The sequence below is a fragment of the Malaya genurostris genome, chromosome 1, assembly GCF_030247185.1.
Source record: "Malaya genurostris strain Urasoe2022 chromosome 1, Malgen_1.1, whole genome shotgun sequence".
NCBI lineage: Eukaryota > Metazoa > Arthropoda > Insecta > Diptera > Culicidae > Malaya > Malaya genurostris.
The window spans coordinates 107,874,650-107,890,508 of record NC_080570.1 but is presented as its reverse complement, the minus strand read 5'-3'; the positions used below and the strand labels follow the sequence as shown (position 1 = coordinate 107,890,508).

The 15,859-nt window shown below is 36.2% G+C and overlaps 1 protein-coding gene across 1 annotated transcript in view; it reads right to left on the bottom strand.

Moving 5' to 3' along the window:
* The window catches only part of LOC131425349 (uncharacterized), a 59,578-nt gene extending 44,884 nt beyond the window's left edge, over positions 1-14,694 (bottom strand). The window contains exons 1-2 of the mRNA XM_058587173.1: positions 14,360-14,694; positions 14,030-14,271 (exon numbers count right to left, since the gene is read on the bottom strand). Coding sequence (XP_058443156.1) covers positions 14,030-14,271; positions 14,360-14,637 — 520 coding nt within the window. The 5' untranslated portion in view covers positions 14,638-14,694. The remainder of the gene's footprint in view (positions 1-14,029; positions 14,272-14,359) is intronic.
* Between the last annotated feature and the right edge of the window lie 1,165 nt (positions 14,695-15,859).

The window sequence follows — 15,859 nt, the reverse complement described above, 5'->3', positions numbered from 1 at the left end:
TAAGAAGGCTTTTTGCCTTTCTCTATAGAAAGGTATTAGAATTGCTGGAAAAACCGACTTTCGAACGGAGCCTCGGAGACCCATAGTGTTATATACCATTCGACTCAGCTCGACGAGATCGGAAAATGTCTGTGTGTGTGTGTGTGTGTGTGTGTGTGTGTATGTGTGTGTGTGTGTGTGTGTGTATGTGTGTGCACTTTTCGAAGATATTTGAACGCGCTCAATTTTCTCAGAGATGGCTCAACCGATTTTAACAAACTTGGGCTCGTTTGAAAGCTACTATCGGGGCATTGATCAAGTTCGAAGATAAAATGGCTGTGACTTTTGGTTCCGGAGATATGATTGTATAAGTGACGTAACCGACAAAAAGCGTTGTATTTGAACGCGCTCAATTTTCTCAGAGATGGCTGAACCGATTTGAACAAACTTGGACTCGTTTGAAAGCTACTGGCGGGCCATTGATCAAGTTCAAAGATCAAATGGCTGTGACTTTTGGTTCCGGAGATATGATTGTATAAGTGACGTAACCGACAAAAAGCGTTGTATTTGAACGCGCTCAATTTTCTCAGAGATGGCTGATCCGATTTTAACAAACTTGGACTCGTTTGAAAGCTACTGTCGGGCCGTTGATCAAGTTCGAAGATCAAATGGTTGTGACTTTTGGTTCCAGATATATGATGGTATAAGTGACGTAACCGACAAAACACGTTGATTTTTACCGCTCTTGTATATATAAGGGTGCCAAAATTTTGGGATCAACTCTATTTTCGTAAAGTTCTAGTGCTCAAAAGTTTAAGCACCTCGAAAAAAGCCTTCATGCAAAATTTGACCTAAATCGGACATGCTTAAGGGGTGCTGCCCGGTGGTAAAGGTTTGACAATTATCGATCTTGAAAAAGCACCATAGGGGGGAGTACATGAAATTTCCAAAATCGAAAATTTTTTTTGATGCCAAAACTCTTAAAACTGCATAAAACATCGAAATTTAGTGTCATCTCAAAAAAAAATTTTTTTGAAAAAATCAACTTTCTGGGACTTAGAAAAATTTTCATATTTTTTCTAAGTCCCAAAAAGTCGATTTTTTCAAAAAAAATTTTTTTCGAGATGACACTAAATCACGACGTTTCATGCAATTTTAAGCCTTTTGGCATCAAAAATTTTTTTTCGATTTCGAAAATTTCATGTACTCCCCCCTATGGTGATTTTTAAAGATATATGAAAATTCCACTAAGTGGACTAAGAAGGGTTTTGCCTTTCTCTATAGAAAGGTATTAGAATTGCTGGAAAAACCGACTTTCGAACGGAGCCTCGGAGACCCATAGTGTTATATACCATTCGACTCAGCTCGACGAGATCGGAAAATGTCTGTGTGTGTGTGTGTGTGTGTGTATGTGTGTGTGTGTGTGTGTGTGTGTGTGTGTGTGTATGTGTGTGCACTTTTCGAAGATATTTGAACGCGCTCAATTTTCTCAGAGATGGCTCAACCGATTTTAACAAACTTGGGCTCGTTTGAAAGCTACTATCGGGGCATTGATCAAGTTCGAAGATAAAATGGCTGTGACTTTTGGTTCCGGAGATATGATTGTATAAGTGACGTAACCGACAAAAAGCGTTGTATTTGAACGCGCTCAATTTTCTCAGAGATGGCTGAACCGATTTGAACAAACTTGGACTCGTTTGAAAGCTACTGGCGGGCCATTGATCAAGTTCAAAGATCAAATGGCTGTGACTTTTGGTTCCGGAGATATGATTGTATAAGTGACGTAACCGACAAAAAGCGTTGTATTTGAACGCGCTCAATTTTCTCAGAGATGGCTGATCCGATTTTAACAAACTTGGACTCGTTTGAAAGCTACTGTCGGGCCGTTGATCAAGTTCGAAGATCAAATGGTTGTGACTTTTGGTTCCAGATATATGATGGTATAAGTGACGTAACCGACAAAACACGTTGATTTTTACCGCTCTTGTATATATAAGGGTGCCAAAATTTTGGGATCAACTCTATTTTCGTAAAGTTCTAGTGCTCAAAAGTTTAAGCACCTCGAAAAAAGCCTTCATGCAAAATTTGACCTAAATCGGACATGCTTAAGGGGTGCTGCCCGGTGGTAAAGGTTTGACAATTATCGATCTTGAAAAAGCACCATAGGGGGGAGTACATGAAATTTCCAAAATCGAAAATTTTTTTTGATGCCAAAACTCTTAAAACTGCATAAAACATCGAAATTTAGTGTCATCTCAAAAAAAATTTTTTTTGAAAAAATCAACTTTCTGGGACTTAGAAAAATTTTCATATTTTTTCTAAGTCCCAAAAAGTCGATTTTTTCAAAAAAAATTTTTTTCGAGATGACACTAAATCTCGACGTTTCATGCAATTTTAAGCCTTTTGGCATCAAAAATTTTTTTTCGATTTCGAAAATTTCATGTACTCCCCCCTATGGTGATTTTTAAAGATATATGAAAATTCCACTAAGTGGACTAAGAAGGGTTTTGCCTTTCTCTATAGAAAGGTATTAGAATTGCTGGAAAAACCGACTTTCGAACGGAGCCTCGGAGACCCATAGTGTTATATACCATTCGACTCAGTTCGTCGAGATCGGAAAATGTCTGTGTGTGTGTGTGTGTGTGTGTGTATGTGTGTGTGTGTGTATGTGTGTGTGTGTGTATGTGTGTGCACTTTTCGAAGATATTTGAACGCGTTCAATTTTCTCAGAGATGGCTGAACCGATTTGAACAAACTTGGGCTCGTTTGAAAGCTACTGTCGGGCCATTGATCAAGTTCGAAGATCAAATGGCTGTGATTTTTGGTTCAGGAGATATGATTCTATAAGTGACGTAACCGACAAAAAGCGTTGTATTTGAACGCGCTCAATTTTCTCAGAGATGGCTGAACCGATTTGAACAAACTTGGGCTCGTTTGAAAGCTACTGTCGGGCCATTGATCAAGTTCGAAGATCAAATGGCTGTGATTTTTGGTTCCGGAGATATGATTCTATAAGTGACGTAACCAACAAAAAGCGTTGTATTTGAACGCGCTCAATTTTCTCAGAGATGGCTGATCCGATTTCAACAAACTTGGGCTCGTTTGAAAGCTACTGTCGTGCCATTGATCAAGTTCGAAGATCAAATGGTTGTGACTTTTGGTTCCAGAAATATGATTGTATAAGTGACGTAACCGACAAAACACGTTGATTTTTACCGCTCTTGTATATATAAGGGTGCCAAAATTTTGGGATCAACTCTATTTTCGTAAAGTTCTAGTGCTCAAAAGTTTAAGCACCTCGAAAAAAGCCTTCATGCAAAATTTGACCTAAATTGGACATGCTTAAGGGGTGCTGCCCGGTGGTAAAGGTTTGACAATTATCGATCTTGAAAAAGCACCATAGGGGGGAGTACATGAAATTTCCAAAATAAAAAATTTTTTTTGATGCCAAAACTCTTAAAACTGCATAAAACATCGAAATTTAGTGTTATCCCGAAAAAATTTTTTTTTGAAAAAATCAACTTTCTGGGACTTAGAAAAATTTTCATATTTTTTCTAAGTCCCAAAAAGTCGACTTTTTCAAAAAATTTTTTTTTCGAGATGACACTAAATCTCGACGTTTCATGCAATTCTAAGCCTTTTGGCATCAAAAATTTTTTTTCGATTTCGAAAATTTCATGTACTCCCCCCTATGGTGATTTTTCAAGATATATGAAAATTCCACTAAGTGGACTAAGAAGGGTTTTGCCTTTCTCTATAGAAAGGTATTAGAATTGCTGGAAAAACCGACTTTCGAACGGAGCCTCGGAGACCCATAGTGTTATATACCATTCGACTCAGTTCGACGAGATCGGAAAATGTCTGTGTGTGTGTGTGTGTGTGTGTGTGTATGTGTGTGTGTGTGTATGTGTGTGCACTTTTCGAAGATATTTGAACGCGCTCAATTTTCTCAGAGATGGCTCAACCGATTTTAACAAACTTGGGCTCGTTTGAAAGCTACTATCGGGGCATTGATCAAGTTCGAAGATAAAATGGCTGTGACTTTTGGTTCCGGAGATATGATTGTATAAGTGACGTAACCGACAAAAAGCGTTGTATTTGAACGCGCTCAATTTTCTCAGAGATGGCTGAACCGATTTGAACAAACTTGGACTCGTTTGAAAGCTACTGGCGGGCCATTGATCAAGTTCGAAGATCAAATGGCTGTGACTTTTGGTCCCGGAGATATGATTGTATAAGTGACGTAACCGACAAAAAGCGTTGTATTTGAACGCGCTCAATTTTCTCAGAGATGGCTGATCCGATTTTAACAAACTTGGGCTCGTTTGAAAGCTACTGTCGGGCCGTTGATCAAGTTCGAAGATCAAATGGTTGTGACTTTTGGTTCCAGATATATAATTGTATAAGTGACGTAACCGACAAAACACGTTGATTTTTACCGCTCTTATATGAATATGGGTGCCAAAATTTTGGGATCACCTCTATTTTCGTTAAGTTCTAGTGCTCAAAAGTTCAAGCACCTCGAAAAAAGCCTTCATGCAAAATTTGACCTAAATCGGACATGCTTAAGGGGTGCTGCCCGGTGGTAAAGGTTTGACAATTTTCGATCTTGAAAAAGCACCATAGGGGGGAGTACATGAAATTTCCAAAATCGAAAATTTTTTTTGATGCCAAAACTCTTAAAACTGCATGAAACATCGAAATTTAGTGTCATCTCAAAAAAATTTTTTTTTGAAAAAATCAACTTTCTGGGACTTAGAAAAATTTTCATATTTTTTCTAAGTCCCAAAGTCGATTTTTTCAAAAAAATTTTTTTTTCGAGATGACACTAAATCTCGACGTTTCATGCAATTCTAAGCCTTTTGGCATCAAAAATTTTTTTTCGATTTCGAAAATTTCATGTACTCCCCCCTATGGTGATTTTTCAAGATATATGAAAATTTCACTAAGTGGACTAAGAAGGCTTTTTGCCTTTCTCTATAGAAAGGTATTAGAATTGCTGGAAAAACCGACTTTCGAACGGAGCCTCGGAGACCCATAGTGTTATATACCATTCGACTCAGCTCGACGAGATCGGAAAATGTCTGTGTGTGTGTATGTGTGTGTGTGTGTGTGTGTGTGTGTGTGTGTATGTGTGTGCACTTTTCGAAGATATTTGAACGCGCTCAATTTTCTCAGAGATGGCTCAACCGATTTTAACAAACTTGGGCTCGTTTGAAAGCTACTATCGGGGCATTGATCAAGTTCGAAGATAAAATGGCTGTGACTTTTGGTTCCGGAGATATGATTGTATAAGTGACGTAACCGACAAAAAGCGTTGTATTTGAACGCGCTCAATTTTCTCAGAGATGGCTGAACCGATTTGAACAAACTTGGACTCGTTTGAAAGCTACTGGCGGGCCATTGATCAAGTTCAAAGATCAAATGGCTGTGACTTTTGGTTCCGGAGATATGATTGTATAAGTGACGTAACCGACAAAAAGCGTTGTATTTGAACGCGCTCAATTTTCTCAGAGATGGCTGATCCGATTTTAACAAACTTGGACTCGTTTGAAAGCTACTGTCGGGCCGTTGATCAAGTTCGAAGATCAAATGGTTGTGACTTTTGGTTCCAGATATATGATGGTATAAGTGACGTAACCGACAAAACACGTTGATTTTTACCGCTCTTGTATATATAAGGGTGCCAAAATTTTGGGATCAACTCTATTTTCGTAAAGTTCTAGTGCTCAAAAGTTTAAGCACCTCGAAAAAAGCCTTCATGCAAAATTTGACCTAAATCGGACATGCTTAAGGGGTGCTGCCCGGTGGTAAAGGTTTGACAATTATCGATCTTGAAAAAGCACCATAGGGGGGAGTACATGAAATTTCCAAAATCGAAAATTTTTTTTGATGCCAAAACTCTTAAAACTGCATAAAACATCGAAATTTAGTGTCATCTCAAAAAAAAATTTTTTTGAAAAAATCAACTTTCTGGGACTTAGAAAAATTTTCATATTTTTTCTAAGTCCCAAAAAGTCGATTTTTTCAAAAAAAATTTTTTTCGAGATGACACTAAATCTCGACGTTTCATGCAATTTTAAGCCTTTTGGCATCAAAAATTTTTTTTCGATTTCGAAAATTTCATGTACTCCCCCCTATGGTGATTTTTAAAGATATATGAAAATTCCACTAAGTGGACTAAGAAGGGTTTTGCCTTTCTCTATAGAAAGGTATTAGAATTGCTGGAAAAACCGACTTTCGAACGGAGCCTCGGAGACCCATAGTGTTATATACCATTCGACTCAGTTCGTCGAGATCGGAAAATGTCTGTGTGTGTGTGTGTGTGTGTGTATGTGTGTGTGTGTGTGTATGTGTGTGTGTGTGTATGTGTGTGCACTTTTCGAAGATATTTGAACGCGCTCAATTTTCTCAGAGATGGCTGAACCGATTTGAACAAACTTGGGCTCGTTTGAAAGCTACTGTCGGGCCATTGATCAAGTTCGAAGATCAAATGGCTGTGATTTTTGGTTCCGGAGATATGATTCTATAAGTGACGTAACCAACAAAAAGCGTTGTATTTGAACGCGCTCAATTTTCTCAGAGATGGCTGATCCGATTTCAACAAACTTGGGCTCGTTTGAAAGCTACTGTCGTGCCATTGATCAAGTTCGAAGATCAAATGGTTGTGACTTTTGGTTCCAGAAATATGATTGTATAAGTGACGTAACCGACAAAACACGTTGATTTTTACCGCTCTTGTATATATAAGGGTGCCAAAATTTTGGGATCAACTCTATTTTCGTAAAGTTCTAGTGCTCAAAAGTTTAAGCACCTCGAAAAAAGCCTTCATGCAAAATTTGACCTAAATTGGACATGCTTAAGGGGTGCTGCCCGGTGGTAAAGGTTTGACAATTATCGATCTTGAAAAAGCACCATAGGGGGGAGTACATGAAATTTCCAAAATAAAAAATTTTTTTTGATGCCAAAACTCTTAAAACTGCATAAAACATCGAAATTTAGTGTTATCCCGAAAAAATTTTTTTTTGAAAAAATCAACTTTCTGGGACTTAGAAAAATTTTCATATTTTTTCTAAGTCCCAAAAAGTCGACTTTTTCAAAAAATTTTTTTTTCGAGATGACACTAAATCTCGACGTTTCATGCAATTCTAAGCCTTTTGGCATCAAAAATTTTTTTTCGATTTCGAAAATTTCATGTACTCCCCCCTATGGTGATTTTTCAAGATATATGAAAATTCCACTAAGTGGACTAAGAAGGGTTTTGCCTTTCTCTATAGAAAGGTATTAGAATTGCTGGAAAAACCGACTTTCGAACGGAGCCTCGGAGACCCATAGTGTTATATACCATTCGACTCAGTTCGACGAGATCGGAAAATGTCTGTGTGTGTGTGTGTGTGTGTGTATGTGTGTGTGTGTATGTGTGTGCACTTTTCGAAGATATTTGAACGCGCTCAATTTTCTCAGAGATGGCTCAACCGATTTTAACAAACTTGGGCTCGTTTGAAAGCTACTATCGGGGCATTGATCAAGTTCGAAGATAAAATGGCTGTGACTTTTGGTTCCGGAGATATGATTGTATAAGTGACGTAACCGACAAAAAGCGTTGTATTTGAACGCGCTCAATTTTCTCAGAGATGGCTGAACCGATTTGAACAAACTTGGACTCGTTTGAAAGCTACTGGCGGGCCATTGATCAAGTTCGAAGATCAAATGGCTGTGACTTTTGGTCCCGGAGATATGATTGTATAAGTGACGTAACCGACAAAAAGCGTTGTATTTGAACGCGCTCAATTTTCTCAGAGATGGCTGATCCGATTTTAACAAACTTGGGCTCGTTTGAAAGCTACTGTCGGGCCGTTGATCAAGTTCGAAGATCAAATGGTTGTGACTTTTGGTTCCAGATATATAATTGTATAAGTGACGTAACCGACAAAACACGTTGATTTTTACCGCTCTTATATATATATGGGTGCCAAAATTTTGGGATCACCTCTATTTTCGTTAAGTTCTAGTGCTCAAAAGTTCAAGCACCTCGAAAAAACCCTTCATGCAAAATTTGACCTAAATCGGACATGCTTAAGGGGTGCTGCCCGGTGGTAAAGGTTTGACAATTTTCGATCTTGAAAAAGCACCATAGGGGGGAGTACATGAAATTTCCAAAATCGAAAATTTTTTTTGATGCCAAAACTCTTAAAACTGCATGAAACATCGAAATTTAGTGTCATCTCAAAAAAATTTTTTTTTGAAAAAATCAACTTTCTGGGACTTAGAAAAATTTTCATATTTTTTCTAAGTCCCAAAGTCGATTTTTTCAAAAAAATTTTTTTTTCGAGATGACACTAAATCTCGACGTTTCATGCAATTCTAAGCCTTTTGGCATCAAAAATTTTTTTTCGATTTCGAAAATTTCATGTACTCCCCCCTATGGTGATTTTTCAAGATATATGAAAATTTCACTAAGTGGACTAAGAAGGCTTTTTGCCTTTCTCTATAGAAAGGTATTAGAATTGCTGGAAAAACCGACTTTCGAACGGAGCCTCGGAGACCCATAGTGTTATATACCATTCGACTCAGTTCGTCGAGATCGGAAAATGTCTGTGTGTGTGTGTGTGTGTGTGTGTATGTGTGTGTGTATGTGTGTGTGTGTATGTGTGTGCACTTTTCGAAGATATTTGAACGCGCTCAATTTTCTCAGAGATGGCTGAACCGATTTGAACAAACTTGGGCTCGTTTGAAAGCTACTGTCGGGCCATTGATCAAGTTCGAAGATCAAATGGCTGTGATTTTTGGTTCAGGAGATATGATTCTATAAGTGACGTAACCGACAAAAAGCGTTGTATTTGAACGCGCTCAATTTTCTCAGAGATGGCTGAACCGATTTGAACAAACTTGGACTCGTTTGAAAGCTACTGTCGGGCCATTGATCAAGTTCGAAGATCAAATGGCTGTGATTTTTGGTTCCGGAGATATGATTCTATAAGTGACGTAACCGACAAAAAGCGTTGTATTTGAACGCGCTCAATTTTCTCAGAGATGGCTGATCCGATTTCAACAAACTTGGGCTCGTTTGAAAGCTACTGTCGTGCCATTGATCAAGTTCGAAGATCAAATGGTTGTGACTTTTGGTTCCAGAAATATGATTGTATAAGTGACGTAACCGACAAAACACGTTGATTTTTACCGCTCTTATATATATATATATATATATATATATATATATATATATATATATATATATATATATATATATATATATATATATATATATATATATATATATATATATATATATATATATATATATATATATATATATATATATATATATATATATATATATATATATGGGTGCCAAAATTTTGGGATCACCTCTATTTTCGTTAAGTTCTAGTGCTCAAAAGTTCAAGCACCTCGAAAAAAGCCTTCATGCAAAATTTGACCTAAATCGGACATGCTTAAGGGGTGCTGCCCGGTGGTAAAGGTTTGACAATTTTCGATCTTGAAAAAGCACCATAGGGGGGAGTACATGAAATTTCCAAAATCGAAAATTTTTTTTGATGCCAAAACTCTTAAAACTGCATAAAACATCGAAATTTAGTGTTATCCCGAAAAAATTTTTTTTTGAAAAAATCAACTTTCTGGGACTTCATATTTTTTCTAAGTCCCAAAAAGTCGACTTTTTCAAAAAAATTTTTTTTCGAGATGACACTAAATCTCGACGTTTCATGCAATTCTAAGCCTTTTGGCATCAAAATTTTTTTTTCGATTTCGAAAATTTCATGTACTCCCCCCTATGGTGATTTTTCAAGATATATGAAAATTCCACTAAGTGGACTAAGAAGGGTTTTGCCTTTCTCTATAGAAAGGTATTAGAATTGCTGGAAAAACCGACTTTCGAACGGAGCCTCGGAGACCCATAGTGTTATATACCATTCGACTCAGTTCGACGAGATCGGAAAATGTCTGTGTGTGTGTGTGTGTGTGTGTGTGTGTGTGTGTGTGTGTGTGTGTATGTGTGTGTGTGTGTATGTGTGTGTGTGTGTATGTGTGTGCACTTTTCGAAGATATTTGAACGCGCTCAATTTTCTCAGAGATGGCTCAACCGATTTTAACAAACTTGGGCTCGTTTGAAAGCTACTATCGGGGCATTGATCAAGTTCGAAGATAAAATGGCTGTGACTTTTGGTTCCGGAGATATGATTGTATAAGTGACGTAACCGACAAAAAGCGTTGTATTTGAACGCGCTCAATTTTCTCAGAGATGGCTGAACCGATTTGAACAAACTTGGACTCGTTTGAAAGCTACTGGCGGGCCATTGATCAAGTTCGAAGATCAAATGGCTGTGACTTTTGGTCCCGGAGATATGATTGTATAAGTGACGTAACCGACAAAAAGCGTTGTATTTGAACGCGCTCAATTTTCTCAGAGATGGCTGATCCGATTTTAACAAACTTGGGCTCGTTTGAAAGCTACTGTCGGGCCGTTGATCAAGTTCGAAGATCAAATGGTTGTGACTTTTGGTTCCAGATATATAATTGTATAAGTGACGTAACCGACAAAACACGTTGATTTTTACCGCTCTTATATATATATATATATATATATATATATATATATATATATATATATATATATATATATATATATATATATATATATATATATATATATATATATATATATATATATATATATATATATATATATATATATATATATATATATATATATATATATATATATATATATATGGGTGCCAAAATTTTGGGATCACCTCTATTTTCGTTAAGTTCTAGTGCTCAAAAGTTCAAGCACCTCGAAAAAAGCCTTCATGCAAAATTTGACCTAAATCGGACATGCTTAAGGGGTGCTGCCCGGTGGTAAAGGTTTGACAATTTTCGATCTTGAAAAAGCACCATAGGGGGGAGTACATGAAATTTCCAAAATCGAAAATTTTTTTTGATGCCAAAACTCTTAAAACTGCATGAAACATCGAAATTTAGTGTCATCTCAAAAAAATTTTTTTTTGAAAAAATCAACTTTCTGGGACTTAGAAAAATTTTCATATTTTTTCTAAGTCCCAAAGTCGATTTTTTCAAAAAATTTTTTTTTTCGAGATGACACTAAATCTCGACGTTTCATGCAATTCTAAGCCTTTTGGCATCAAAAATTTTTTTTCGATTTCGAAAATTTCATGTACTCCCCCCTATGGTGATTTTTCAAGATATATGAAAATTTCACTAAGTGGACTAAGAAGGCTTTTTTATTTTAGATTAGCATTACTGTTCTCATATAAATAGGCAGCGCAAATGTCAAGCACTAGTTTGGAAAAATGATGCTGACTGTGTGACATAAACACTGAAGCATGCTTTTGTGAACTACTCAAATCAATCTGAATCTATTGGCGTCTAAAATTATTTAATAAATGTATGAAACATATTTTCATGAGACTGTTATGAAAGAAGAGAAAGGCATTATCACACCACTAGGTGGATTAAGAAGGGTTTTTTTTAATATCAGAGAGCTGGAATTAAAATTGAATCCAACCCATATCTTAGTATAGGTACATTTCAACACTACGGCAGGGAAAATGGTTTGCTTTTTTTATCAACCTACGTGCTTCGAACAAAAATTGGTCAAAATTGAGATGCTTCATCCAGTTCGGGTAAAACCCTGAGCCGTTGAAGGTATGACCGACACCCTTCGAAGTTAGACCGATATTCAACCCCAACAACCCCAGAATTTCAATAGAATCCAAATGATAACAAATTTAGGGCTAAATTAGTGGTGTTATTCATTTATGTTTCTTGAAGCAGTGAGGTTGAATGTAATAATCGGATAGATGCAACCTGGAGTGGAGAACCCGTTTGAATATTTTTGATTGCAAAAAACCGGATAGAAATATTGAGTTTACAACTATGTTTTATTCGATCTTGCATTCAAAGTTTTTCTACGGATTGTCGCTGTGAAACGCATCATGGATCAGGCCGCCCGTAACAAACAAGCAAGTCATGCTTCATCCGCAGTGGAAATCGGCAAAAAACTTCGAATCGGAATAAATAGGGGAAGGCATACATCTATCTGCTAATACAGTAGATGCTCCGGCCAAGAAAAAACGTGAAAGATCCGACAAATTAATACCAAAGGCGCCACCATCCAAATCATAGACTAAGATAACCAAGGCGAAGTCACCATCAGACAATGAAGACTTTTGTCCAAAACGCTTCCAAACAGAAAAAATCAGTTTTTTTTCTGTGAATAACTGCAGTCTTTACTTAAATTTTTCCATTTTTAGTGAAATTTCTTGTTGTGCCGGTAACAGAACATCTCTTTTGAAATGGCCAAAATTTATCGCTTCTCTAAATTGATAATATTTTTTTTTCAATCAAATGAATCAACTTAGCTTCTTAATCAGTTGTTAGCTAGGGATTTTAGCTTTCCGTTGATGTATAGATGTCTGCATAAGTTATGAGCTTAAAATAAAAGAGTGCCGGTAACCGAACACGCTCCCCTACTTTTGTTTCGGAAAAACCAGCTTTGACGTGAATATGGCTTACTTTACTATGAAGCGCCTTTTCAAAATTCGTCCTGTGGAAGAATGGGTAGAACCTAATCGTGAATATTTCAAGATGTACTAAACGCAACAACATAATTTTATCTCCTTGTCATCAGAAATATAATTAACAATTTATGGTTAAATTTTCAACACCGTGAGATAACCATGCATAAAATTTAGTTTTCTCAAATTCCAGGAAACAACGAGGAAAAATCATAACTTCCCTTTCTCGTATCAGCGAAGACGATTTTGAGGTAGTCAGTCTCGATGTTCTACTGGACGAGTCGAAAATCGATCAGCAACAACAGATTATTAGTAGTCGTAATCAGTTTTTGAATACTCGAACAAAATCCTGGAATCTGGAATCAGGAAAAAACTCCTAAACCCAAATTTCGGAACTGAAATCAAAACCTGGATTCTGGTCCACCGCTCTAAAACTCTAGGCCTGGAGATACGTGCTCCCACTGCTCCTCTCTAAAAAACGGCCCTGGGTCCATATGAATTCTGAACATAATTTCAGGTTACAAACTACAGATTCAATAATCAAAACTTGGACTCTGAAACTAAATCCTAATACTGGAGCTGGTTTCTTGACAAGATTTTGGAACTGAATTTAGTTCTTTAATCTATGTTCGGAATGAGTTCAGAATTCTGATCTAAGATTTCAACTTCAGAGCTCTGGAACAAAATTCAGGATATGAATTTTAGATTTAATTCTAATTAGATTAAAAACTAAAATGGTGAACTAAATTCTTGATCTGGGTTTCTCGGATCCACATATGCACTTTTATAATTCTAGAAGCGAAACAATAAAAGTGGGAAATTTGCATAATCAACTTATGCGAACGATTATCTATTTTCAAAAGTGTGAAAAAAACATGTGAGTTTTATTCGTATTTATGTCCCTCTAGGTTTGTCTGTGACATTACTTTGCATTCCCTTTTTGTCCGGTTCATACAAAAAATGGGTTTTTGCGTGTTGGGTTTTTGCATTTAATAGTTTTATCCGGTTTTTTGAATTCAGAAATACTTAAACGGATCTTCCAAACTAAGTAGCACTTAGTTTATTTGAATTCAGCCGTTCAAACACGATGACAATTTTACCCCACACGGATAAGGAAGGGCTTCCTTCAACAATGCATGTAATAATAATCACTCAATCATAACGTAAAAATAAAAAAACATAGAAAAATAGAATGAATAAAGTAAAATAAAATAGGCAAATAACTTAAAATTCAATTATTGCTTTATTGCTATACGTTTGAACTTTCGCGCAGAAAAGTAACATTTAAGCCTTTGGAAGCTCACAGTGAGTCCAATGTATTAGAAAATGGTTTTTTAGTGAAACACTAAGGTAGCCGGGCTTACCCACAATACCCCTACGTAGGTACTTTTGTTCAAATATTCACTTCTTTTGTACATTTTTTTCAGCAGGAATTGATTGAATTGGAATTTGCAATTAGGATTAAATAGCTACAAAAACAATTAGTATACCTTCAACCACATTCTGATTTTTCATCTTCCGATAATACTGCTGCAGCCAGTCTTTCTTATTCTTCTTGTTATGTTGTTCCTTCCCGCGAACCGTTTTCAGAAAATTTATCTGTAGTACATGTGTTTGGAACAAAGTATCCAGAGCACCCAACACGCGACTTTGCCACGTTCCATCCACGGTTCCATTATTCCCGTCATCGTCATGGAGTGTATTCACCACGTTTTCACTTATATTAACAGTGCTAGAAAAACAAATGCCGGTATACAAAAAAGAACAACAAATGCTTTTAGAAATATTGAACAAATTTTCCCTCGCAGCGAAAAACTCACTTATCGTAATCATTATCGACTCGCACCAAAGCAGCTCCTGCTAATAGGGGAATTTTTTCACTGCTGACAAAATCGTCCACAATTGATAGACTCTCTTGCTTTAAACAGTCCCAATGGGAATGATTAGAACTGGCACACAATTTAAGCAGATCTTTAGTCTCCCATAAAAATTGCTTTAAAGAATTGTTTATCACTGAGCTGCCAAGAACCGGTACACTTAGGAACGATGTGACCAGCACACTTGAGATAACGACAACATTCAGAAGACATGGCTTCATTTTTCTTCGACTTGAATTAACATTGACCGACGTTTATGGTCACCGTACAAATGAAAACTAATGGCACCACCGATCAGTTGGGATTGTTTTATATTGACCAACTAATAACTGTTCATTCCGTTGCAACTGACTGCATCTGCAGATTACAGATTTTTCTATTGCAATACTGTCATTATCATTGTCAACAGTATCAACAACTAGGTAACCTATTTATTTCTATGATAAGTTACCATATGTAACTGGGTGTGTTGATTTCTGTTTGAAGTTCTGGTTCAGTGGTCTCGAATCAGATCTTTGAAAAAGAATTAGTATTGGTTGCAAATTGATTATTTTAGGCGATGTTTATGTTACAAATTTGAGTCAGAGAGTTAATATTTCAGAGATATACATACTTAATTTTAATGCTGAATTTTTACTTACAAAGAATCTCGGTAAGACTAAATTTGGTAAATGTCAATTATTACCGAAATTGTCATCAAAAACTTTACTGTTTCATAGGCAAAAATATCCAGAAATTAGTCATGAGTTACTGAATCATCAGTAACCGAGAGTGAAATGGATTTTGCTTTACTAGTGTCTGAAATTTAAAAAAAACTAAAGCGAAGGTTGAAGAAGGAGAGACTTTTTAATAATTTAATATTTCAATTTCAAAATATGAAAAATGTAAAACACAATAAAAAAATTTCAACGCATCTTGAAATATAGGAAAAGTAAAGTACGAAAAGCAATTACTTACTTTTTGGTATCAGTTATTAAACGAGTCAGTACTGATGCTGAGTTGGTGAGGTGAAAGGGGGGCTTGTTGTCAGAGTTAAGCGAATTGGTCGCCAGATTTTTCCGAATTGTTTGGCAATATAATATAGTTAATATTGAGGCGACTCAATGATAAATAGAACTCATGACCAAAAGATATTAGCACCAGCATTCCGTTATTAATTCCAACCAATAATAATTAATAGTGCTAATAGTGCTGCAGAGTTCAACTATACAGAGAAAAATAGTTTTATTTACACAACATGTAAATCAATTGTAATATAAAATAGACATCAGTAGGGTCGAAAATTTGATTCAAACCCATTATCGATGAATTGGAATGCATTTTTCATTAATAAGACTGCATTTTTTTTTAATTAACCCTTAGTTTTGCTTGTAAAGAAAAAAGAACTGCTCCAAATATGTACTGAAAAGAGATGTAAACTTGCAAAATATGTTTACCTGTTTA